We start from the raw sequence: 23,776 nt of genomic DNA, 5'->3' as shown, positions 1-23,776 counted from the left end.
GAGACTAAATGATGGAACAGGAATGAGAAGGAAAGCCACAGACACAAGAATTCATAACTGCGGTTTTTAATGCTACATCAGAACCATGGCTTCACAGCACGCAGAATTATAGTGAAGGGTTACTCTTCATCATGTCCTTTCTGTTATACACAGAAAAAAAAACAAACAATGTAAGCGTCATTGCAATCTATGTTGTACTAAATTCCGATATTTAATTGGATAAAATTATTTTACCTTGGAACCTGAATCACGACTTTTGGCTCTAAGTTTGTTGACCTGAGATTCAGCAATATCCGCCCTCTCCTCTGCCTCATCCAGCTCATGCTGTATCTTACGGAACTTGCCCAGATTAGCATTGGCCTGTTCCTCCTAAAAACACAATGACAAAACACACTGTTAGAAATAATACAGAGAAAAGCAATACTTCAGTATTTGAGTGACATCATTTACTTACAGCTTCCTCAGCAGATCTCTTGTAGGACTTGACCTTCAGCTGGAGTTTGTCCACCAGATCCTGCAGGCGAGCCAGATTCTTACGGTCCTCCTCAGTCTGCAAACAAGATACAAAGTGACTTCACTGTTACGAGTTATGGTATGAATAAAAATACATTTATTTGTATGTCAAAGAAAGTGACCTGGTAGGTGAGCTCCTTGATGCGTCTCTCATATTTACGGACTCCTTTCACAGATTCGCTCGCCTTTCTCTGTTCAAGCTCCACCTCATTTTCCAAATCCCTCACCTACCGAAACAGAAAATGATTATAGATTGACCAAACTCTGAACACAAATGTTTCATGAATAATTGTCTTTGCAAAATGTATGACTAGAAAATGCATTAAGAAACTTACCCTGGCTTCCAGTTTCTGGACCTGCTTCTTGCCTCCCTTCATGGCGATCTGCTCAGCCTCATCCAGACGGTGCTGCAGGTCCTTGATGGTCTGGTCCATGTTCTTCTTCATGCGCTCCAGGTGAGCACTGGTGTCCTGCTCCTTCTTCAGCTCTTCTGCCATCATGGCAGCATCAGTGATGGCCTTCTTGGCTTTTTCCTCTGCATTCCTGCACTCCTGCACTGCCTCCTCAACCTCAGTCTGAAGCTGAGTATTATCCCCCTCCAGCTTCTTCTTCTGATTCAGCAGGCTGGTGTTCTAAACATGGACAATGTTGACATTAATGTAGTCTCTAGTTGATATTGATATTAAGAATGGGTTTAAAGGTTTTATTTGTCTAATGCAGATGTGTCATACCTGAGAATGCAGGAGCTGAACTCTCTCACTGACATCCAGCAGTTCCTGCTCAGCCAGTTTCCTTCCTCTCTCAGTTTGTTCCACCATGGATCTCAGCTCATCCAGTTCAGCCTGCAGCAGATTGTTGCGTCTCTCCACAATGGCGATGTTCTCTTTAAAATCATCATTACCACGAAGAGCGTCATCTAGTTGCAGTTGGGCATCCTGTAAAGTACAAATTTTACAATGTTGAATTTCACCTAAGCATCATAAAATCTTGATTTGAAGATTTGTCATACTTTGAGATGTCCATGAAGACCCTTGAGTTGCTTCTGGGCTTCTGATGCCTGTCTGTTAGCCTGGCTGAGCTGAATCTCCATCTCATTGAGGTCTCCCTCCATCTTCTTCTTCAGTCTGAGAGCTTCATTCCTGCTGCGAGTCTCTGATTCCAGTGAGCTTTGCAGGGTATCCACCACTCTCTGCTGGTTCCTCTTGGCCTGCTCCATCTCTTCATCTTTCTCCGTCAGCTTACGTTCAATATCAGCTTTTACTTGATTAAACTCCAGTTGAGCTCTCAAAATCTTTCCTTCCTCATGTTCAAGCGAGCCCTTTTAATGTGGATGAAATTTTGTCAAAGTCTTTAGTCAAAAATCACCTTTATGTGAACAAAAAGTAAATGCTTATTTGGGGTTACCTCAGCTTCCTCCAAGGCTGTCTGAATTTCTGCTTTTTCCTGCTCCAGCTGCTTCCTAATTTTCTCCAACTCATGGATGCTTTTTCCTGTCTCTCCAAGTTGCTCAGTGAGGTCAGAAATTTCCTCTTTTAAACAGAAAAATTACTGTTAACGGATAATATGCTGAATATAACATCTTTTAACTCTGCATGTAACTAAAATATAGTTACCTTGAAGGTTCTTGTTCTCTCTCTTCATGGTCTCAAGTTGATCCAGGACTTCTTCATATGAGTTCTTCAATTTAAAGAGTTCAGTGCTCTGAGATCTAGACTCCTTCTGGGCACTTTCTAGTTCAGTCTGAGACTCCTCATACTTCTGCTTCCACTCAGCCAAAACCTGATAAGGCATTATTAAGATGCTTAATTAATTACTGATAAAAATTACCTAAAAAGGCTAAAGTACATATTCAGATATTAAATCTGCTTATTACCTTGTCAAAGTTTCTTTGCTTCTTGTCCAGAGCAGCAGCAGCAGCATTGGATCTCTCCACATCCACCATGAGATCTTCAATCTCATTCTGCAGCCTGTGCTTGGTCTTCTCCAGAGAGGAGCATTTAGCATTGACAGCTTCCACAGCTTCTTCTGCATCTTGCAGACGTTGGGCCAATTTCTTTCTAATTGTGTCAGCAGGGAGATTTTAATGACGGATTTTAAATAATAAAATACAAAGAGGAATTTGTGAACAAACATCTGAAAACAAATTAGTATATTCCCTGCTTCTTACTTAGCATCCTCCAGCTCCTCAGTCCTCTGGATGGCATCAGTTTCATACTTGGTTCTCCACTGAGCCACTTCAGTGTTTGCCTTGGACAGACTACGCTGTAGCTCAGCCTTGGCTTCTTGCTCCTCCTCATATTGCTCCCTCAGCAGATCAGCATCATGACGAGAAGATTGAACTGCATGGGCCAGGGCATTCTTAGCCTGAAAGAGAAAAATAGTCAGTTCAGTTCAGTTCACGACAATTCACCATGACGTCACAACAATAATAGACGTTCTTCCGGGTGGCAAAAGCCGAAGCGTCCCTATGGCAACACTAGTAAATTGCTTGGAGGCAGTAGCCTAATTTACATTTCAACAGTTGATTCAAAAACAGACGTAGTGGAAATTCAGACATAGTTAACATGATCATTAGAGCTTAGATTCTTTGATCTAGAGACGTGCACTCCCAACGCGGTGCGGGACTAGATCTGATGGCCGAGTGCGAGCGGTAATGCATTCACTCTGTGTGCGGATTGCGGGAGAATAAAACGATTCGCGGGACTCCCGCAAACTAGAAATATCTATGAATAAAATGAATAAAAACTAATACATTTCTATTAATCTGTTGCAGAAAAGCAACAAGAACAACTAAAACAAAATAGAAATGATTTACATGGCAGAGTTTCTTTTTATAACATGACTGCAGCGATGAGCGATGTAGCAGACAAATGTGTTGATTTATTGAACGCAATGGCCAATCAGAAGCATTTACTCCTCACCGCTCAAAAGAAAGTAACATAGAAAGTAATAGAAATTATCTAAGTTAGTTGAGAACGTCAGTTATAAAACGAACCAAGTATTAAAAATGGTTGGGTATAAATCGGGCTCAGGCTCATAATTAGAAGACGACATGCACTTTTGACGACGTCCACTCGCTTTAACCTCCTCACCCACAGGTTAGATTTACATTTTTCTGAAGGAAATCGATAAAAAAACCACACCTTTTGCTGTATATCTGGTGGCGCAACCCCAAACACAGCATGTTTTCGCCATCGTTTCAACTTTGATCAACAACAATGATTTTAACTATGTAACTGTTCAGTTGCCGGCTGGATCTCTTCAGTTAGTCAATAGAAGCCGCTCGCGTTCTGCCACCCGGAAGTATCGCGGTGCCTATTGTTTACAAACATTCTGAAATGCCCTATTGTGTAACAAAAAAGATTCAACTTCTAGAAAAACTTAATGGATCACAAATCAAACCTTGACTTCTTCTTCGAGCTGTCTCTTGAGGTCTTCAATTTGCTGAGTGTAGGACTGCTTGCCTCTGGTTAACTGAGACACCAGGGAGTCTTTCTCCTCAAGCTGTCTGGCGAGTTCACCTGAAATGCCAGGGAAAAAGTGTAATTTGAAGTTATGGCACATTTTCATTTCAAAGCTAAAACTTATTCAGTAAAAATTGCTTTATTTTGTGACCTTACCATTCTCAGTTTGCAGCTTGGCTTTTTGCATGGTGAAATCATTGATTGTGCGCTGACCTTCCTCAGCCTTGGTTCTGTACTCACTCATCTGGTCTTCCAGAGTTCTGCACATTTTCTCCAGGTTGCTCTAATGTAAAAATATATTGAATAAGTATATTATATTGATTTTAAATGATAGTTTCCCATAATCCGTCTTAGTGACATACATTTCTGTTTGGCCACAAACCTTTGACTTGACAACTTGTTCCATGTTGGAGACCACATCATCAAGCTCTAACTTCAGTTCACTCTTCTCTTTCTCCAGCTTCTGCTTCACTCTCTGGAGGTTGTCAATCTGCTCCCCCAGATCAGCCACACTGTCAGCATGTTTCTTCCTCAGTGTAGCCGCAGTGGACTCATGATGCAGAGTGGACTCTTCAAGGTCTCTGCGCAGTTTCTGGAACTCAGCTTCACGTTTCTTATTCATCTCAATCTGGGCAGCAGTGGCTCCACCAGCCTCCTCCAACCTCTCACTGATCTCCTCCAGTTCTCTGGACAGATCAGCTCTCTGTTTCTCAACTTTAGCACGAGCAGCTCTCTCAGCCTCCAGCTCTTCCTCAAGCTCTTCAATTCGGGCCTAGAAATGTGAGTAAATTGAAATCTTGATATGAAGTAAGGATGTGATGTGAGGAAATTCAGTTTTTAATGGTAGTCTGTTCTCTAACTAAACTAAATTATTTTGATATTATAAAAAATCAAAGTGAAACACCGGCATTGCAGCAGGCCTAATATGAAATATACTAAATTTAAATTATTATTTAACATTTAACTGTATAAATTTATACAGTTAACTTTGGTCAAAACATACCTGCAGCTCCTTCAGTTTCTTCTGGAGCTGGGCACCAAGAGCTTGTTCATCCTCAATTTTGCTGTTGAGCTGGCCAATTTCAAAGTCCTTCCTTTAAGGTAATATTAGAAAGTTTGATTAGATTTCATTTCATACTGTTTTTGTTTTAGCAGAATAAAATGTTTGATATGTTCTTACTTCTTTAGCTTCTCCTCCATTTGCTGTTTATCATTTTCCAAGTCCATAATGCTCTCCTGGGTCAATTTTAAATCACCCTCTAGCTTTCTTTTCGCCCTCTCAAGGTCCATGCGCAGTTTCTTTTCTTGCTCCAAGGATCCCTCAAGCTTTTTATATAAATAAGAATTAATTTACATTATTTTACAAAACATATAATTTTTGGCAATATGAGATTTTATTTTACTCACATCATCTACTTGTTGCTCCAGCTTGGCTTTGGCTTTGGTGAGTGTGTTGACTTTGTCTTCCTCACTCTGGAGGTCATCCAGTGTTTGCTGATGGGCCTCCTGAAGAGCTTTCTTCTCCTTGGTCAGCTTAGCGATGATTTCATCCAGTGCTGTCATTTCCTCAGTGAGGTTTTTAACCTAAGCAAAAAGGCCATTGGATCAATAAACACTCCAAACACATCATTTATGTACAATGCTGAAAAAGCTATAAGAGGCATTACAGCCAACCTTGTTCTCAGTGGCATGTTTCTCTTTCTCCACTTTGGCCAGAGTGAGCTCAAGATCATCAATGTCCTTCTTGAGCTCAGAGCATTCATCCTCCAGCTTTCGTTTCTTTGCAACCAACTCTGCATTCATCTCCTCTTCATCCTCCAGTCTCTCAGTCAGCTCCTTGACTTTGGCCTCAAGCTGGATCTTGCTCTTGATCAGACCCTCACATCTCTCCTCAGCATCTACAAGATTATCTTGCTCCTATCAAAGTGATAAAAAAATAATTTATGAATAATTCATATTTGTTTGACTTTTGAATAAAATGAAAAGCAATTATATTTCCATATGGACTTACAGACTGCACTGAAAGCTGCAGGTCGTTCTTCTCTTGGATAAGAGAAACCATCTTTTCCTCAAGCTCCTTTCTGCGGGCTTCAGATTTGGCAAAAGCCTCCTTCAACTTGGTGAATTCCTCCTTCATGTTGGCCATTTCTTTCTCAGTCTCTGCACTTTTCAACAGAGGCTTGATCTTGAAGTAGAGCTTCATCCAGGGCCAATTCTTGACACCCATGAAAGCACGTACGTTCCACTGGATCACCAGCAGAGAATCTCTGTGGATATTAAAAAGAATATTCAGGATTGCTTTATAAATGTAACTTGTAGAATATGTTCAAAGATTGAAAAGCCCAAATCTAACCTTCTTTCCACAATTTTCTGGAACTCAATTCTTGAAAGAAAACCACGAGCCCTGGACTGAATTCCAGTTATAATAAGTGCAAGACGGTCATCTCGCATCTCTTCAAGAGTTCCCAGAAGACCAGCCTTAAAAAATACCTGAATAGTAAAGAATTTTTGCGTCAAAAAAGAGTGACAATGGAAAAGTGGCCTTGGAAAATATTTATGTTAATATAATAATACCTTAGTATGTCCTAACTTGTACTGGGTGTGGTCAATGTCCAGGGAGCCCAGAAGTTTTTCTGCACCCTTCTTGTTATCAATGAACTGTCCCTCAGGGATAGCAGCAGGATTAAGGATGCGATATCTACCAAAAAAACCCCACACACATTAACAATTATTTTAAAGAGCATATTGCAGGTATAAAAAAACCTAAAATAAATAACCTTGTATAAAAATACCATATGAACAATTAATGCAGTATTTAAAACAGTATATGGGCACTAATTTAGTAGATAAAGAGAGCGTTTCTTGGACTGCTCGTAAAAACAGCTTCTTCTTTTTTTCAACTTCACGCCATTTAACGTCACGACAAGGAGCCTCGCCCCCTCGGTTCAGTGCAGAGTAGGCTGGTATTGAGGGCGGTCGTCAGTCAGTGTGGTTACGGTAGTTTTTGTATTTCAATTTATCATCATCATGGTCAATTATTCAGTTGAAATGATGCAACTTGCAATAATTTAGAATAAGACATTAAAGCCATTTGGTTTCATACTAACCGTTGTTTGAAATCTCCATACAGGATCCTGTTGGGGAATCCCTTCCTGCAGATCCTGATGCCCTCCAGCACACCGTTACAGCGCAGCTGGTGCATGACCAGAGGATTCTCCATCGCCCCAGGAGTCTTGGTCTCATTGGGGATGAGGCAGCGCACAAAGTGAGGGTGAGTTGACCTCAAGTTGGTCATCAGCTTGTTCAAGTTCTCCTATGATCAAAAAACAAACCATAACGTTGTAAGGTAAGCAATTTTGTATATTTTTGTTGTGAACACATTTTTTTTTGTTGTTAATTTGTTGTAATATTCCTTACCCTATGGAGGGCTGACACAGTTTGGAAAGAAGAACCCTTCTTTTTAGCACCTTTACCTCCCTTGGAGTCTGAGGCTAAAACCAATTGGAAATGTAAAAGAAATTGTTTTAGCTTATATCATTCTGATAAATCATAGTTTTCATCCAAAACAAAATACAGTGTATATATATATATATATATATACTACATTATATATACTGAAGATCTATACACACATGATTCAGCCCCTGCATATCCAGCAAACAGCACAGCTAACAGCTTCACGGTAGACTTTTGGAAAAGTCCGACCACAGTCTCATTGAGAGGGTCTTTGTTCTTCACCAGCCAGTTTGAAATGTTGTAGTCCACAGTACCAGCATAGTGACCGAGGGCAAAATGAGCCTCTGGTTTACCCTTGACAATCCTGGGCTTTTGGAAAGCAGGATTTTTCCCCAAGTGGTTGTCATAAAGCTTAGCTTTAAATGTAGCATCACTGGCTTTGGGGAACATGCACTCCTCTTCAAGGATGGACATGATACCCATGGGCTGCAGACAACAAAATGTAGTATAAATAATATGAAAAAGGAAAAAAAAAAAAAAAAAACACACACACAGAACACACAAAAATGCAGCAGTATTTAAAAGAAAGTACACATAATACGTTTTTATAATATTTCTGCACATAAACTTACCTTTTCAATAAGCTCAATGCATGCTGCCAAGTCCATGCCAAAGTCAATAAACTCCCAATCAATGCCCTCCTTCTTGTATTCCTCTTGCTCCAGCACAAACATGTGGTGGTTGAAGAACTGCTGCAACTTCTCATTAGTGAAGTTGATGCACAGCTGCTCAAAGGTGTTGAACTGCAGGTGGAATATAACGTATAATCACAATGGTCAAACAGGATGCACTTCTTGTTGAATTTGTTCTTGAATAATAATAACATCAGCTTACATCAAAGATCTCAAATCCAGCGATGTCCAGCACACCAATGAAGTACTGGCGAGGCTGTTTGGTGTCCAGGGATTGGTTGATTCTCACAACCATCCAGAGGAACATCTTCTCATACACTGACTTTGCCAGAGCACCAATAGAGTAGTACACCTGAAAAGAGTAAATGTACATTAAAAAGGGATTCATACTACAGTATTTTTTTATTCTGTAATATGATTGCAAAGCTAAAAAAAAAAATAATGATAAGAAGTTTCTTCACCTGCTGGACACTCTGTCCCTTGGTGACCCACTCATTTCCTACTTTGACTCTTGGGTGGCACAAACCCTTGATGAGATCAGCAGAGTTCAGGCCCATCAGATATGCAACTTTGTCAGCATCTTGTGAAGAAAGAAAGTTTGTTTTAAATTTAGAAGTACTTTTCAAAAATTCACCAGTGGCAGTGTGGTAATAATTAATATCACTCGCCTTCAGTCCCATCAGCCTCGGCCTGTTCCTCTCTTTGCTTCTGCTTGAACTTCATGTTGCCGTAGTGCATGACGGCACCAGTCAGCTTGTAGATGCCAGACTTTTCATCTGCAGTGAAGCCCAGAACATCGAAGGCTTCCTGTAGTTTAAAAATAGCAAGACGAAGCAATAAAATCCCTCCACTCTTTCTTATACATTTTGTGGTTCTTGTATAGGAATAGGTCACTTACATCAGTGGCAATAAGCTCTTCAGCATCATCAATAGAGGCCACTTGTGTTTCTCCTTGGGAGATGTAAGAGTAGTCGTACGGGTTGTTTGTAATGAGCAGCATCTCTGTAATGAGTGGGCATCACAGTTAGATATAGTATGTAGACAGACACGTTTGGTATGCATTGAAATATTTATATCTAATTTCACATCAAAACTTGCCCAGGAGTTCTGGTTTCTTCTGGGACAGAATCTGATAGAAGATGTGGTAGTCTCTCTCAGCCTTGAGCTGATAAGTGACACGAGACTTCTCCAGCAGATCTTAATTATGAAACATTCATACAATTATTGCTGTGTTACATGTATATAGTTGTTCAATCATAGTCTGAATTAAACGAAGCATACTCACAAGTCTCAATATCGGCGGAAGACAATTTTCCACTCACACCAAAGTGAATTCGGATGAATTTACCCTGTTTTGGTTAGAAGAATAAAATCACATAATGATTAATGTTAATTAAATTCAGTATTTGGACACAATGCATTCATTATAAAGGGGGTACTTACAAATCTGGAGGAATTGTCATTTCTGATGGTCTTGGCATTGCCAAAGGCCTCCAGGGCAGGATTGGCCTGGATGATTTGATCCTCCAGAGTACCCTATTATAACATAATAATATTATCACAAATTCTCAAATGAACAACACATGCAGGCTACCTACAATATCTCTTTGTCTTGTGATTTTTTTTGTACAAAATGGAATTTTAAATTAATTTATATTCATATTTTAGTACAGGTAGTTACAGATATTTCAATACAGGTAGTTTTGTGGCTATATTCACCTTCTTCTCAGAAGCTGCATCCTTTTTCCCAGATACAGCGGCAATGCTGGCAAAATACTGGATTACTCTCTTGGTGTTCACAGTCTTTCCAGCACCAGATTCTCCACTGTGGATTTAAAGGATAAACATTTTCATCATTTAAACAAGTTAAGCCAATTTAATCGTACAGATATTAGGCTGAGATGACTTACGTGATCAGGACAGACTGGTTCTCTCTGTCTGTTGGGTGAAATTCACAAAGAAAAAAGTTTTATATAATAATACATTTTTTAAATTTTGTTTAGTTGAATAGATGTGAAATACAGTTCTGACCTGACAGCATGTACTGGTATGCATTGTCAGAAATGGAGAAGATGTGAGGAGGAGCTTCAGTCCTTTTCTTGCCTCTGTAGGCTTTGACCACAGAGGCATCGTACACTGGCAGCCATTTGTATGGGTTGACAGTGACACAGAACAGCCCTGAATAGGTCTGTAATGTCAGAGCGATAGGTTCAGTACAGTTGTACATACATTTACTGGCAATAAATTCATTAATACTCAGTATTCATCACTCACGTAGATCATCCAGGCTGCGTAACGCTCTTTGAGGTTAAACAGCACAGCGGGCTCGTGCAGGAAGGTGAACATCGCCATGTCCTCAATTTTATCGTACTTTGGCGGATTCTGGGGGTGAACATCGACGTCCTTCACAGTAATTGTCTGTTTAACAGAGAAAATGAATTAATGTTTTTAATAGCTTTATATGATTGATAATATCTTGTGTTCCATGTTGCTACTTTTATATAAATTGTATTATTACAATAAACTGAAGCCTTGGAAAAGCTAATTGATAACCAAGGCACCCTTACCTTTCCAAATTCAGTGTCAACAGTGACTTTGTCACCGTCTCTACTGGTGATGGAGGCTTTGACGTACTCAACCTCAGGGTCGGGCACAAAGCATTCCTTCTTCATGTCGAAGGGGCGAGTTTGGGCCTCCAGACGCTCCTTCTCTGACTTTCGTAAGAACGAAGCAGCTGACCCGAACTCTGCCATTACGGCGTCAGACATTTTGAATTCTAGAAGTGTAAAGCCTAATAATTATAATGTCCTTCTTTGACAAAAACTGCATTGAAGCACTCACAACAAGTGTGACATGTAATCGGCATCCCAGTTACAATGCATTTCAGGACTGTAGACATATTTTTCAGGTAGATGCAAAACTTCTCACCTTGTGTTTGTCCAAACTCTGTACCCTAAAACTGCAGAGCTGGTGTTACGCTGAGGACAAAACAAGAGTCATTAGCGTTTGAGATCACTGATGTGATTTTGCTCGTTACTGATCAGAAAAAATCCCTACACCGAAACTTGTAATGGAATTAACTTGGAAGAAGTGTTTGTGGTCTTTTTATATGCAGTTTCTTTGGTTCTTACCTTGGGGTGTCCTGTGTGTTGTGTCAATCCTGAGTTGATGCTACCTTTTTAAAGGGAGTCACTGATCCCAAAATGGTGGTTTGTCATGGATGCCCCACCCTTGTCCCGCTAAATAAACCTTCAAATGATTGGATGGCACAGGGTGTGCTACGGTAGTTGACATATATGGTGTGATGTAACAATAGTCTTCTGGAAGGAAGGACAAAAGAACACCCATGCTGCCTAAAAGATTCTTCAACACCATCCTAATCTGGAACTCCTTTTACAACGTTGTCTCAGGTCAACAAGAACAACAGTTGGCTATTTTGGAAACGTGAATCTGTCATGGTATGTCATGAGAATTCGTATTGTCTTGCTCAGCCTCACCATTGTTTTTTTTTTATCTTTTTTTTTTCTCAGAAAGACAAACTTTGCAAAGAGCTGACATGCAATTCATCCAATTAATATTAAAGCTTAATGCATTGACTCAGATTTTAAAGTTTGTTCAGTTACTACTTTGGGACTTTATTCTCTTACATAAGACGTTAATCAATTCCATTTTTCTAAAGTACCACTGTCCGCTCAAGGCAAATCACCCTTTTGTCAACGTATAGTCTGCACACTTTTTGTGAGATATCAGGTTTAACTTATGCACACATTGTAGAGGTTTTAATGTCATTGCTTTAGACAGTAGCCATATTAGCTGGAGGCAAAAAAAGAAGATGTGACAAATATCTCAGGTCTGTCTATAGACTGTGATAGACAGTCAACAGATGGTCTTCTGCTCGATTGTCACGGTCTGTACGGTTGGACCTCAACCTCTTGCTCTTCTTGTTGACATCCCATTGTTTTTCCTCTATCCTTGAGTACAAAGATAACCATACTGCATTTTTCTCAGCTTCTTTACAGTCACTGCTGAGGACAGCTGTATACGTGGGCCTCTGCCGTGTGAGGACTGCAGCAGCTGTTCTCAGTGCTGCAAATGTTGTGGTGTGAAGTACTGCATCTTTTATTAGGAACCTTGGGATCTTTTAATGTAAGGATTAAGATCAACATGTGATCCTTTCAACATCATCAGTATCTAATGATGTTGGAACATGCATACTTATGAATTATATACTCTCCTGTTGTTTTAGTCAGTTGTCAGGATCCTAAAATATCACATTCATAGCACCCTTCTATAGTGTTCACTTGACCCGATTGTCACTCTAGGCTTTGAAGGTCACAGCAGAGTATTGTTTTAAACCTTTTTATTTTATTTTATTATCCACAAGGTTTCCTGACTTGCAAACCTACTTATTATAAATTATATAAACGTGGCAGACATAATGCAAATATTTAACCATTAATAAATGAAACTAAAGTAAAGGGAAAATAAATAAGATTAAATAAGGTGGCACGATTTGGGAAAAAAATCCAATTGCGACTTTTCTGATAAAATTGCCAAATTGTAAAATACGATAAAAAAGGTTTGCTGTGCTTGTTTGTAGATGATATAATAATTATATATATATATATAATTATTTATATATTATATATAATAATAATTATTAATTATATATATATTATATATAATAATTATTATATAATAATTATTACTAAATAAAAATGTAAAAATTAGTGAATAAAAACAAAACAATAAATATATTTAACAATTTAAAAATTACAAATAATATTCTTTTTTTTTTTTGTATTACAACTGTATAATTACACCGGTAACACAAATAAAATCAGCTGCTTGTGTGTGAGAACAATTAAATCACAGCATTTGTGATTTCATAATTGCACTAAGCCATATCTTGATTTTGGTTTTATGTCATCCAGCTAAAATTAAATGTTCTTAACTTGCATAAACTGCTGTTTCCAACTTGTGTACATAAAAAATATGGCAAACAACTGCGCATAAATCAGATAACATACAATCATACATCCTAATAATCAATAAATATTTGTATACCAATATTTAGGGATGTATAAGGTTATCCCGACTGTTTGTTTTTCTTATTAACAAGTCTTGAAGGTCTTAACATCATAAAGCCAGTTGGACCCATTCATCACTAGGACTTTGGGGGGGATGATTATTTCTGGTTAGCATCTCAATGTTGGGTCAAGCAGATGTTTTTTCAAGGTTTTGAGTTTTTTTTTTTTTAAGAGAAATTATTTAGGGCATGTTGCTTACATGACTTTAGTGTTTAGCATGAGGGCCTAATTAAATCCTTCACACTGGATTAACGGGAGATCTGGAGAACCGTCACATCCTGACTCTTTCCCTTTAGCTGCCAGGTCCATCTCTTGCTATGACGAGGTGGAACATTCCTATCCACTCTTCCCTGAGACGGAGGCGGTTCATTCTCAGCTGTTTAGGCCCTTTGTCGTCTCAGATCACCAACGGGTCAATAACTTGACCCATTGTACTTCATGACCATTGAGCAGGCTATTAATGGAGACTAAGGGGGGTCTGTTTGATTTACTTGGACAAGTGTCCAATGCACGTCACGTGATGCTTTTGCTCCTTTGATTGAGTTGCTCGTCATTTGTCCCTTATCCCTTGTTCGAGCCAGCGGGATCATGGAGACAGAGAATCAGAGAAAACAGGTATTAATATTTCCATGATCGATCTATCTATCTATCTGATTTTCATTGTTCTTCACAATTAGGAAAATTGGCATGACTTTTGACCTCTGATCTACAAATGTTTCTTTTTTCCTAACTCTCTTGACCCTGGTTTTTCTGCCCCCACTCAGCCACACATAAACCCTGTGCTCCCTGCTGGAGAAGATCCAACACATATCTGAAGCAAAGATGAAGGTAATGCTAAGCAATGCTTTTTCTTTTTGTTGTTTAGTTGCTCAGTGTTTTAATAGACAGGGAAAATGTTTTAAGTTTCATATTTCATAAATACTGAATGAAACTGTTTCATAAATACTCAACTAAAACAACCACATGTTCATATTATGTGAGAACCATTGAAGTAGTAAAATTGCATAAATTAATCATTACTAAATATCTGTAATTTCATTTACATATTGTCACATATATATTACACATACATATTGTCACACTAAAAAAGAATAATGTTTGCATTAAGAAATGTAGTCTTTAAATATTTAAATTCCTAGTTACTTTCTGTAATATGAAAAATATTGCTGTAATATAGGAAAAGTTATTGAAAATGTAAAGTATGTTTTTAATGTACAATCAAAATCTTTATCATTATAGTATCTGAACTGAATTTATTTTACACTGATGTATTCGGATATTATCCAGATGAAAGATTAATATGTGACCATTAATACGTACAACAATTTACAAATGTTGTGAGCTGTCCTAAATTGTATTGAATTGTAAATCATGAAATAATCAAACAGATCATTAGTATATGGTTAGTTTTGAACTAATCATTTGTTTATGATTAACCATTTTTATTAAGATAATGACTGTATGTATAATAAGTATTCAGCAATAAAGTACTTACAAATAATTTGCAAACTATTAGTTTTTATTTTATTCATACTTATATACAGTATATGTATGTTTGCTTACCACATATGCCAATGTGTGTGTGTGTGTGTGTGTGTATTTAATGTATTTGTAAACATTTTAATGGCACAATGAATGACATTTTTCATGAACTAATCCAAAGTGAGAACTTTTTATTCTTAATTAACAATTCCTTTACTACAAGCTAATTAAACAATAATAATGGTGTTAATCATAGTGACAATGAATGGAGAGCTCACTATGTACATAGCCTATTAAAATATTAACAAAGTAGAGACTAAAATATATAAACTATAGTTTGTTAATAATTTGTAGCTACGTTATTACTGTATAGGCTACTTTACCAAATTGTTTTAGTATTGTTATCTCAATAAACAAACCATTAGTAAATCATTAGTATATAATTTATTGATATATTGTGATTTGTGAAGTTGTAAGCTGGTCTGTGTTCAAAAGCATGACTTCTAGTCAAATGATTCTAGTGGGTTATGTTAAATCCTTTCACTCATCAGCACAGACTTGTGTTCTGGTTGGAGAGTGTGCCATAATGTGAACCTGTTTTACCTTCCACCTAAGCTCACATGCAGGTGCACAGGGGTTAAGGACTTCATGTGTGTCAGGGAAGACAGCTGTCTTTACCCTCCCTAGTCAGCACTTAACATTGCAGTACAAACTACAGTGTTCAACACCTGCTATAGATTATGTGTAAATGCATGAATAAATCATAAGCTTTCTGCATGCACTGATCTAAATTGTAAACATTTATCATTTATAAATGTGTTAACTATCATTTGTAGATCTTTCTTACCTGTTACAAATTATGTGCATATGTAGGCTATACAAGTCTTTTACAACATGCTCGTGAATGCCGAATAAAAAATGATGCAGCAAACCGCCATTTTAACAATATCTTTTAAAAATGTATCACTTACCCGTATCTTGCTCACTTTTCCCCCTTATTTTCCTTTTCTCTCCCCTAGATTGAAAGTGCCACCTCCTCTTCATTTTTAAACAACTCACACGACTGGCACGAGAAACTATATCAAACTTATTATTACCACTTATTACTGTCTGAACATCTGGTATAGGGCCCCCTGGTGGCCATGTTTTATATTTCTTAGGGTAGGGCCGGCACTGCCTGCATACTTGCATGTTTATGCTTTTGAACATAGACCAGCTTACAACTTCAAAATAAGTTTACAACAGTTTTTTTTTTAAATTCATATTAAAGGAATCGACTCATTTTTTCATTACATAACTCCTGACACAAATTAATACTTAACTGTCACTATAAGTTTCTCAGAATAAAATAGTAGTCAAATACTGAAACTTAAGTCTTATATATTTTAATGATGTATAGTTTGTCAAGCTAATAAGATTAAATCTGAGTAACTTTGAAGAAGGCAATGTTTCTTGAGCACAATTCACACCAAGCGGTATTTCAGGGATTTATTTTTCCAAATGTGGCACGTGAAACATGGATTTGGTTTCCGACCTTTTACTACCATATCAGTTGATTTAGATTAATAAATGCGAGTGTATGGGAGTGAGCTTTTGGCTCGTTCTCACCGATACTAAATTTCTCTCACTAATGAATCCTTAACTTGAAATCAGTATGATAAAATTTAAGCCTTTTACAAAGAAAGATTACACTTGAAATATTGTTAAAATTGACATTGTTGTTGATTTTACATTCGAAAACTTTTTAATAAAATAGCTAAAAATATATTAGAAATATATAGATCTAGGTTAATATAAGCCTTCTCATAAAATTATTTATTATTGTGTTTCATTAGTGACAAAATTGGGGGGAGAAAAAATATTCCATACCGTATAAACACCTTGTTTCTTGGTATGGTTGACCCTACTTAAAATGACAATTTAAGAATATTAGTTTGAATTAGATCTTACACTAGACTAGTCTGTGGCACATACATTCAGGCAACTGACTTACTGTTATGTTCAGGATCATGTTGGGATATTGCAATGTCTACATTGTTTTTAAAAAAAGGCAAAAGAGGACGAGGTATTCATTTTCATGTTTGGTTTATTCTACAGAGCTACAGAAGAGATTGTCACAGCAATCAATGTTTGGAGAGACCCATCTATTATTTTCACTCTTCATCAGCCCCCTTCTGTTGGAAAGAAAAGGAAAAACAAATTAAATGTAAGCTGATCCTGTTCAAAACTAAACTACACCGCTAATCAATTTTGATGGTATTTTATTTTTGAATACACACTTAAATATCAAAATGCATTTCATTAAGTGTAGTTGTTGAAACTACTTGCTATCATATCCTAAAGTCACTAAAAAGTGCTGATCTACTGTTACTATTTACTTGAGTTTTTTAGAGTGTGTGACCAAAATCACTTGTTTTAAGTGCCTACTCTTACTTTATTGGATCCAGTATCACGAGTCTTGGCTCTCAGCTTGTTGACCTGAGATTCAGCAATATCCGCCCTCTCCTCTGCCTCATCCAGCTCATGCTGTATCTTACGGAACTTGCCCAGATTGGCATTGGATTGTTCTTCCTAAAGATTACACACAACAGCATTTGTGAAAAAGATACAATTACTACAGAAGTCGTATCATTTGATGGCACCAGTGGGGGAAATACTCACCGCCACCTCAGCAGATCTCTTGTAGGACTTGACCTTCAGCTGGAGTTTGTCCACCAGATCCTGCAGGCGAGCCAGATTCTTTCGGTCTTCCTCAGTCTATGCAAAGCAAAACATGTTTTTAGTGCAATATATTGTAAGAAAGCACTTTATGTATTTTCAACAAATAACATGAATGTTAATCAATCAGGGGCAAAATCTTTATTAGGCAACATTTTTCCTACCTGGTAGGTGAGCTCCTTGATACGTCTCTCATATTTACGAATCCCCTTGATGGAGTCACTGGCCTTTCTCTGTTCTATCTCCACCTCGCTTTCCAGTTCTCTCACCTAACAGTTGTGTAACAATTTTACTATACAAATACATTTTTTTAGAATGAGCAATTTTACAGAAACAACTGAATACTTGTTTCTAAAAACTTACCCTGGCCTCCAGTTTCTGGACCTGCTTCTTGCCTCCCTTCATGGCGATCTGCTCAGCCTCATCCAGACGGTGCTGCAGGTCCTTGATGGTCTGGTCCATGTTCTTCTTCATGCGCTCCAGATGAGCACTGGTGTCCTGCTCCTTCTTCAGCTCTTCTGCCATCATGGCAGCATCAGTGATGGCCTTCTTGGCTTTTTCCTCGGCATTCCTGTTCTCCTGCACTGCCTCCTCAACCTCAGTCTGAAGCTGAGTATTATCCCCCTCCAGCTTCTTCTTTTGATTCAGCAGGCTGGTGTTCTGAACATGAACAATATTTACATTCATATAGTCTTTTATAATATGGTTTACTAAGAGGGTTTATTTTGCATAGTATTAGTACAGATGTGTCATACCTGAGAATGCAGGAGCTGAACTCTCTCACTGACATCCAGCAGTTCCTGCTCAGCCAGTTTCCTTCCTCTCTCAGTTTGTTCCACCATGGATCTCAGCTCATCCAGTTCAGCCTGCTGCAGATTGTTGCGTCTCTCCACAATGGCGATGTTCTCTTTGAGATCATCATTACTACGAAGAGCGTCATCTAGTTGCAGTTGGGCATCCTGTAAAGTACAAATTTTACAAATGAAAAGACTGAAGAACTATGTTGGATCTAACCAAAGCATCATAAAATCTTGATTTGAAGATTTGTCATACTTTGAGATGTCCATGAAGACCCTTGAGTTGCTTCTGGGCTTCTGATGCCTGTCTGTTAGCCTGGCTGAGCTGAATCTCCATCTCATTGAGGTCTCCCTCCATCTTCTTCTTCAGTCTGAGAGCTTCATTCCTGCTGCGAGTCTCTGATTCCAGTGAGCTTTGCAGGGTATCCACCATTCTCTGCTGGTTCCTCTTGGCCTGCTCCATCTCTTCATCTTTCTCCGTCAGCTTACGTTCAATATCAGCTTTGACCTGATTGAACTCAAGCTGAGCTCTAAGTATCTTGCCTTCCTCATGTTCAAGGGAACCCTATGAAGAGTAAAATGGGTGTTTGTTATAATTGAGATTTGAAGTTTTTGTTTCGCCCTGTGTTTTGGGGTGGGAGTTGACCTCCTTTAAAATAATCTGGAATGATCAATTGCTTTAAACAAAAGCTTGATTTAAATCAAAGAGTTGTCATATGAATAAGAACTTTGGGGGAAATGGTTGTTATTTTACCTCAGCCTCTTCGAGAGCAGTTTGTATCTCTTGTTTCTCCTGCTCCAGTTGTTTTCGTAGTTTCTCCAGCTCATGAATATTCTTCCCACTCTCACCAAGTTGCTCAGTGAGGTCAGAAATTTCCTCTGGGCAATAGAAATAATGTACGATCTCATAAATACAAGCAATTAAAGTAATGGTTTGGAGTTGTAAAACCACTCTTACCTTGGAGATTCTTGTTTTCTCTCTTCATGCTCTCCAGGTGGTCCAATGACTCCTCATACGAGTTTTTCAATTTAAAGAGTTCAGTGCTCAGAGATCTAGCTTCTTTTTGGGCACTTTCCAGTTCCGTTTGGGACTCCTCATACTTCTGCTTCCACTCAGCCAGGACCTGGTTAAATTTAACAGGCCCAATTGGTCATTGAGAGCAGTACAATTTGGGATATTTTGTTTTGTAAATATATGGCTAATTTTTCCAGCTAATCGTAAAATGACACTTTCTCTCCTTACTTTATCAAAGTTTCTTTGCTTCTTGTCCAGAGCAGCAGCAGCAGCATTGGATCTCTCCACATCCACCATGAGATCTTCAATCTCATTCTGCAGCCTGTGCTTGGTCTTCTCTAGAGAGGAGCATTTAGCATTGACAGCTTCCACAGCTTCTTCTGCATCTTGCAGACGCTGAGTCAGCTTTTTCCTGTAGTAATCAAATTACAAAATATGGTGAACATCAGAAGCATCATTAATTAAAATGTATTTAAATGCGTTTTATAGGCCACAAACTATAGCATCAATTTTAGAAAAATTGTTTATTCACTAAAGACAAAATTTTAAATGTTGTTTATTTCTTACTTTGCTTCCTCCAGCTCCTCAGTCCTCTGGATGGCATCAGTTTCATACTTGGTTCTCCACTGAGCCACTTCAGAGTTTGCCTTGGACATACCACGCTGTAGCTCAGCCTTGGCTTCTTGCTCCTCCTCATATTGCTCCCTCAGCAGATCAGCATCATGACGAGCAGACTGAACTGCATGGGCCAGGGCATTCTTAGCCTGAAGACAAACAATAACAAACAAATATTTGCGACCAGTTCTTTATTACAATAATGATTTTTGTCTTTAGCAAACATTTTAGACATTGAATGGGATTTTAAAAACCTTGACTTCTTCTTCGAGCTGTCTCTTGAGGTCTTCAATTTGTTGAGTGTTGGATTGTTTGCCTCTCGTTAACTGAGTCACCAGGGAGTCTTTCTCCTCAAATTGTCTGGCAAGTTCACCTAAAATACAATATTAAAAAATATTTACTTTTTCCAAATTATCTTTATGGTACAGTTGGAAACTTAAAAATATTTTGTGTTCTTACCATTCTCAGTTTGCAGCTTGGCTTTTTGCATGGTGAAATCATTGATTGTGCGCTGACCTTCCTCAGCCTTGGTTCTGTACTCACTCATCTGGTCTTCCAGAGTCCTGCACATTTTCTCCAAGTTTGTCTTGAGGATAAATGATATTGATTATATATAGTTGATTGACAACTGACAACTGACAACACACATTATAGACTCACTCTAATTTCTCTTGCTCACCTTTGCCTTTGCAAGCTGCTCCATGTTGGAGACCACATCGTCCAGTTCCAGTCTGACTTCACTCTTCTCTTTCTCCAGCTTCTGCTTCACTCTCTGGAGGTTGTCAATCTGCTCCCCCAGATCAGCCACACTGTCTGCATGTTTCTTTCTCAGTGTAGCCGCAGTCGCCTCATGTTGCAGAGTGGCCTCTTCAAGGTCTCTGCGCAGTTTCTGGAACTCAGCTTCACGTTTCTTGTTCATCTCAATCTGGGCAGTAGTGGCTCCACCAGCCTCCTCCAACCTCTCACTGATGTCCTCCAGTTCTCTGGACAAATCAGCTCTCTGTTTCTCAACTTTAGCACGAGCTGCTCTCTCAGCCTCCAGCTCTTCCTCAAGCTCTTCAATTCTGGCCTAGAAATGGAGTAAATTCAAAATTAAGGTTAAAATTCCTAACTTATCTATCTTATTAAGATATATATAAAGCTTACCTGCAACTCTTTCAGTTTTTTCTGGAGTTGGGACTCCAAAGCTTGTCCATCTTCAATCTTGCTATTGAGCTGGCTTATTTCAAAGTCTTTTCTGCCAAGTAAACAGGATTACACATGAATGAATACATGCATAATTTAATTAAAATATCAGGTAACACTTTACTAAAGGATTCCATTAGCTAACGTTAGATTATGAATTGAACACCATTAACTAACAATGAACATTACATTTGTTACAGTATTTATTAAACTTTGTGAGCAATAATTAATAAAAAATAAACTTTTCATTGTTAGTTTGTTATTAGCTCAGGCCCATTTAATAATATTAACATTTTAATATTAAAATTGAATTTTTTTAAACATATATTAAACATATATATATTACTTCTTTAGCCGCTCCTCCGTCTGCTGCTTATCATTTTCCAAATCCATCACATTCTCTTGAGTCAACTTCAAGTCCCCCTCAAGCTTTCTTTTAGCTCTCTCAAGATCCATGCGGATTTTCTTTTCTTGTTCCAGAGAACCTTCAAGCTAAATTTCATCCAAAGAATATAAAAATAATTTTGCAATTAATTAAATAGCTTCTCATTTTAATTCTAGTGTTAGGTTTCTGGTTCTTACATCATCCACTTGTTGCTCAAGTTTGGTTTTGGCTTTGGTGAGTGTGTTGACTTTGTCTTCCTCACTCTGGAGGTCATCCAGCGTTTGCTGATGGGCCTCCTGAAGAGCTTTCTTCTCCTTGGTCAGCTTAGCGATGATTTCATCCAAAGCTGCCATCTCTTCTGTCAGGTTTTTAACCTGTAGAAATGTGTTATTGCATCAACAGACACAACATACAATTCTAACATCACTAACAGGTTCAGCGCTGAAAACTGACCTTGTTCTCAGTGGCATGTTTCTCTTTCTCCACTTTGGCCAGAGTGAGCTCAAGATCATCAATGTCCTTCTTGAGCTCAGAGCATTCATCCTCCAGCTTTCGTTTCTTTGCAGTCAGCTCAGCATTCATTTCATCTTCATCCTCCAGTCTCTCAGTCATTTCTTTGACTTTGGCCTCAAGCTGGATCTTGCTCTTGATCAGACCCTCACATCTCTCCTCAGCATCTGTAAGATTATCTTGCTCCTATCAACATAAAAAAATGATAACTTGTTTTGTTTTCTGATTTGTTTGAAATGTGAAAAGTCCAGAGTGAGTAGTCCCATGTGAACTTACAGACTGTGCTAATAGCTGCAGGTCATTCTTCTCTTGGATAAGAGAAACCATCTTTTCCTCAAGCTCCTTTCTGCGGGCTTCAGATTTGGCAAAAGCCTCCTTCAACTTGGTGAATTCCTCCTTCATGTTGGCCATTTCTTTCTCGGACTCTGCACTTTTCAACAGAGGCTTGATCTTAAAGTAGAGCTTCATCCAGGGCCAATTCTTGACACCCATGAAAGCACGTACGTTCCACTGGATCACCAGCAGAGAATCTCTGTAGATTTTAAATAATAATGTTCAGTCTTTTATTTTAAATGTCACTTGGAGTCATTTAAATGTCAAAGATTAAAGAGCTAAAATCAAACCTTCTTTCCACAATTTTCTGGAACTCCTCTCTTGATAGAAAACCACGAGCCATGGACTGAATTCCAGTTATAATAAGTGCAAGACGGTCATCTCGCATCTCTTCAAGACCACCCAGAAGACCAGCCTTAAAAAAGACCTGAATAGTAAAGAATTTTGGGTCAAAAAGGATGACAGTGGAAAAGTGGCTTTGGAAAAATTTTATATTAATCTAATAATACCTTAGTATGCCCTAACTTGTACTGTTCGTGATCGATGTCCAGAGAGCCCAGAAGTTTTTCTGCACCCTTCTTGTTATCAATGAACTGTCCCTCAGGGATAGCAGCAGGATTTAGGATGCGGTATCTACCAAAAAAATTCAACACACTTTAACTATTGTTTTATGTTTCTTAATTGTGCAAACAGAGAGTTGAAACAACCCATGTTAAGTTCTTCTTAAGTGTTAACTGCATAGTTACTAGAAATGTTTACTTGGGATACTATACAATTTGTATACATACAAAGTAAGTCCTCACATTCCCAGTGACACAACTGAATGGAAGGCTCATTATGCGATAACTATGTGAAAACTCCACTCCATTAAGGGGTTGGAGAGGTACACTGGAAGCCATCAGAGGCGGAAGGTGTTAGAATACTCCACCCTATTGATGGGTAGGAGGGTCACTAGGGAGCAGGGAGCTGCTATTAGTGTGTCTCACGAACCGAAGTTCTTTGACTCTTCCATTTAAACAGGGGAGCCCCGAATTTAGTGATTCAGGCGTTATAGTTTCTGATTATTTTAATTTCTTTTCTATGTAAAGCACTTTGAATTACCATTGTATGAGATGTCCTATATAAATAAACTTGCCTTGCCTTGCCTTCATACTAACCGTTGTTTGAAATCTCCATACAGGATCCTGTTGGGGAATCCCTTCCTGCAGATCCTGATGCCCTCCAGCACACCGTTACAGCGCAGCTGGTGCATGACCAGAGGATTCTCCATCGCCCCAGGAGTCTTGGTCTCATTGGGGATGAGGCAGCGCACAAAGTGAGGGTGAGTTGACCTCAAGTTGGTCATCAGCTTGTTCAAGTTCTCCTGTTGGTAGGCCACAGAGTATTTAGATTAATATACAATAAAACCTTGTGAGATAAAGCCGTGTTTTAATATTTCATACCCTATGAAGGGCTGACACCGTCTGGAAGGAAGAACCCTTCTTTTTAGCACCTTTGGCAGCCTTTCCTCCAGAGTCCGCA

At 38.5% G+C, this 23,776-nt stretch overlaps 1 protein-coding gene across 1 annotated transcript; it reads right to left on the bottom strand.

Moving 5' to 3' along the window:
* Window positions 1-119: 119 nt before the first annotated feature.
* On the bottom strand, window positions 120-23,772 carry LOC120467854 (myosin-7). The gene is made up of 60 exons (XM_089125678.1): window positions 23,698-23,772; window positions 23,413-23,618; window positions 22,765-22,888; window positions 22,546-22,682; window positions 22,199-22,454; window positions 21,866-22,108; window positions 21,610-21,786; window positions 21,374-21,519; window positions 20,989-21,079; window positions 20,522-20,911; window positions 20,302-20,428; window positions 20,097-20,215; window positions 19,795-19,991; window positions 19,456-19,639; window positions 19,171-19,336; window positions 18,967-19,091; window positions 18,469-18,777; window positions 18,171-18,374; window positions 17,779-18,075; window positions 17,580-17,684; window positions 17,359-17,454; window positions 17,131-17,268; window positions 11,054-11,103; window positions 10,693-10,924; window positions 10,400-10,543; window positions 10,157-10,313; window positions 10,036-10,063; window positions 9,821-9,950; window positions 9,569-9,661; window positions 9,411-9,474; window positions 9,224-9,322; window positions 9,024-9,127; window positions 8,794-8,932; window positions 8,587-8,705; window positions 8,328-8,477; window positions 8,066-8,236; window positions 7,610-7,919; window positions 7,395-7,468; window positions 7,085-7,290; window positions 6,552-6,675; window positions 6,331-6,467; window positions 5,989-6,244; window positions 5,652-5,894; window positions 5,385-5,561; window positions 5,158-5,303; window positions 4,981-5,071; window positions 4,360-4,749; window positions 4,134-4,260; window positions 3,916-4,034; window positions 2,681-2,877; window positions 2,387-2,570; window positions 2,127-2,292; window positions 1,918-2,042; window positions 1,523-1,831; window positions 1,245-1,448; window positions 849-1,145; window positions 636-740; window positions 455-550; window positions 235-369; window positions 120-140 (listed from the first exon to the last, which is right to left on the bottom strand). The coding sequence occupies exons 2-60, from the start codon at window positions 23,598-23,600 to the stop codon at window positions 120-122; spliced, it is 9,738 nt and encodes a 3,245-aa protein (XP_088981804.1). The 5' UTR covers window positions 23,601-23,618; window positions 23,698-23,772.
* Between the last annotated feature and the right edge of the window lie 4 nt (window positions 23,773-23,776).

Source organism: Pimephales promelas, chromosome 22, assembly GCF_988280905.1.
Source record: "Pimephales promelas chromosome 22, fPimPro1.hap1.1, whole genome shotgun sequence".
Classification (NCBI taxonomy): Eukaryota; Metazoa; Chordata; class Actinopteri; order Cypriniformes; family Leuciscidae; genus Pimephales; species Pimephales promelas.
This window is presented reverse-complemented; position numbering and strand designations above follow the sequence as displayed.

Excerpts from the sequence above, each read along its gene's own strand:
- LOC120467854 (XM_089125678.1), bottom strand. The coding sequence starts at position 23,600 with ATGACCAACTTGAGGTCAACTCACCCTCACTTTGTGCGCTGCCTCATC. Across the intron at positions 6,468-6,551 it reads ACAAGTTAGGACATACTAAG|GTATTTTTTAAGGCTGGTCT; the intron begins GTATTATTATAT and ends TTTACTATTCAG. Across the intron at positions 1,449-1,522 it reads GTCTTCATGGACATCTCAAA|GATGCCCAACTGCAACTAGA; the intron begins GTATGACAAATC and ends TGTACTTTACAG.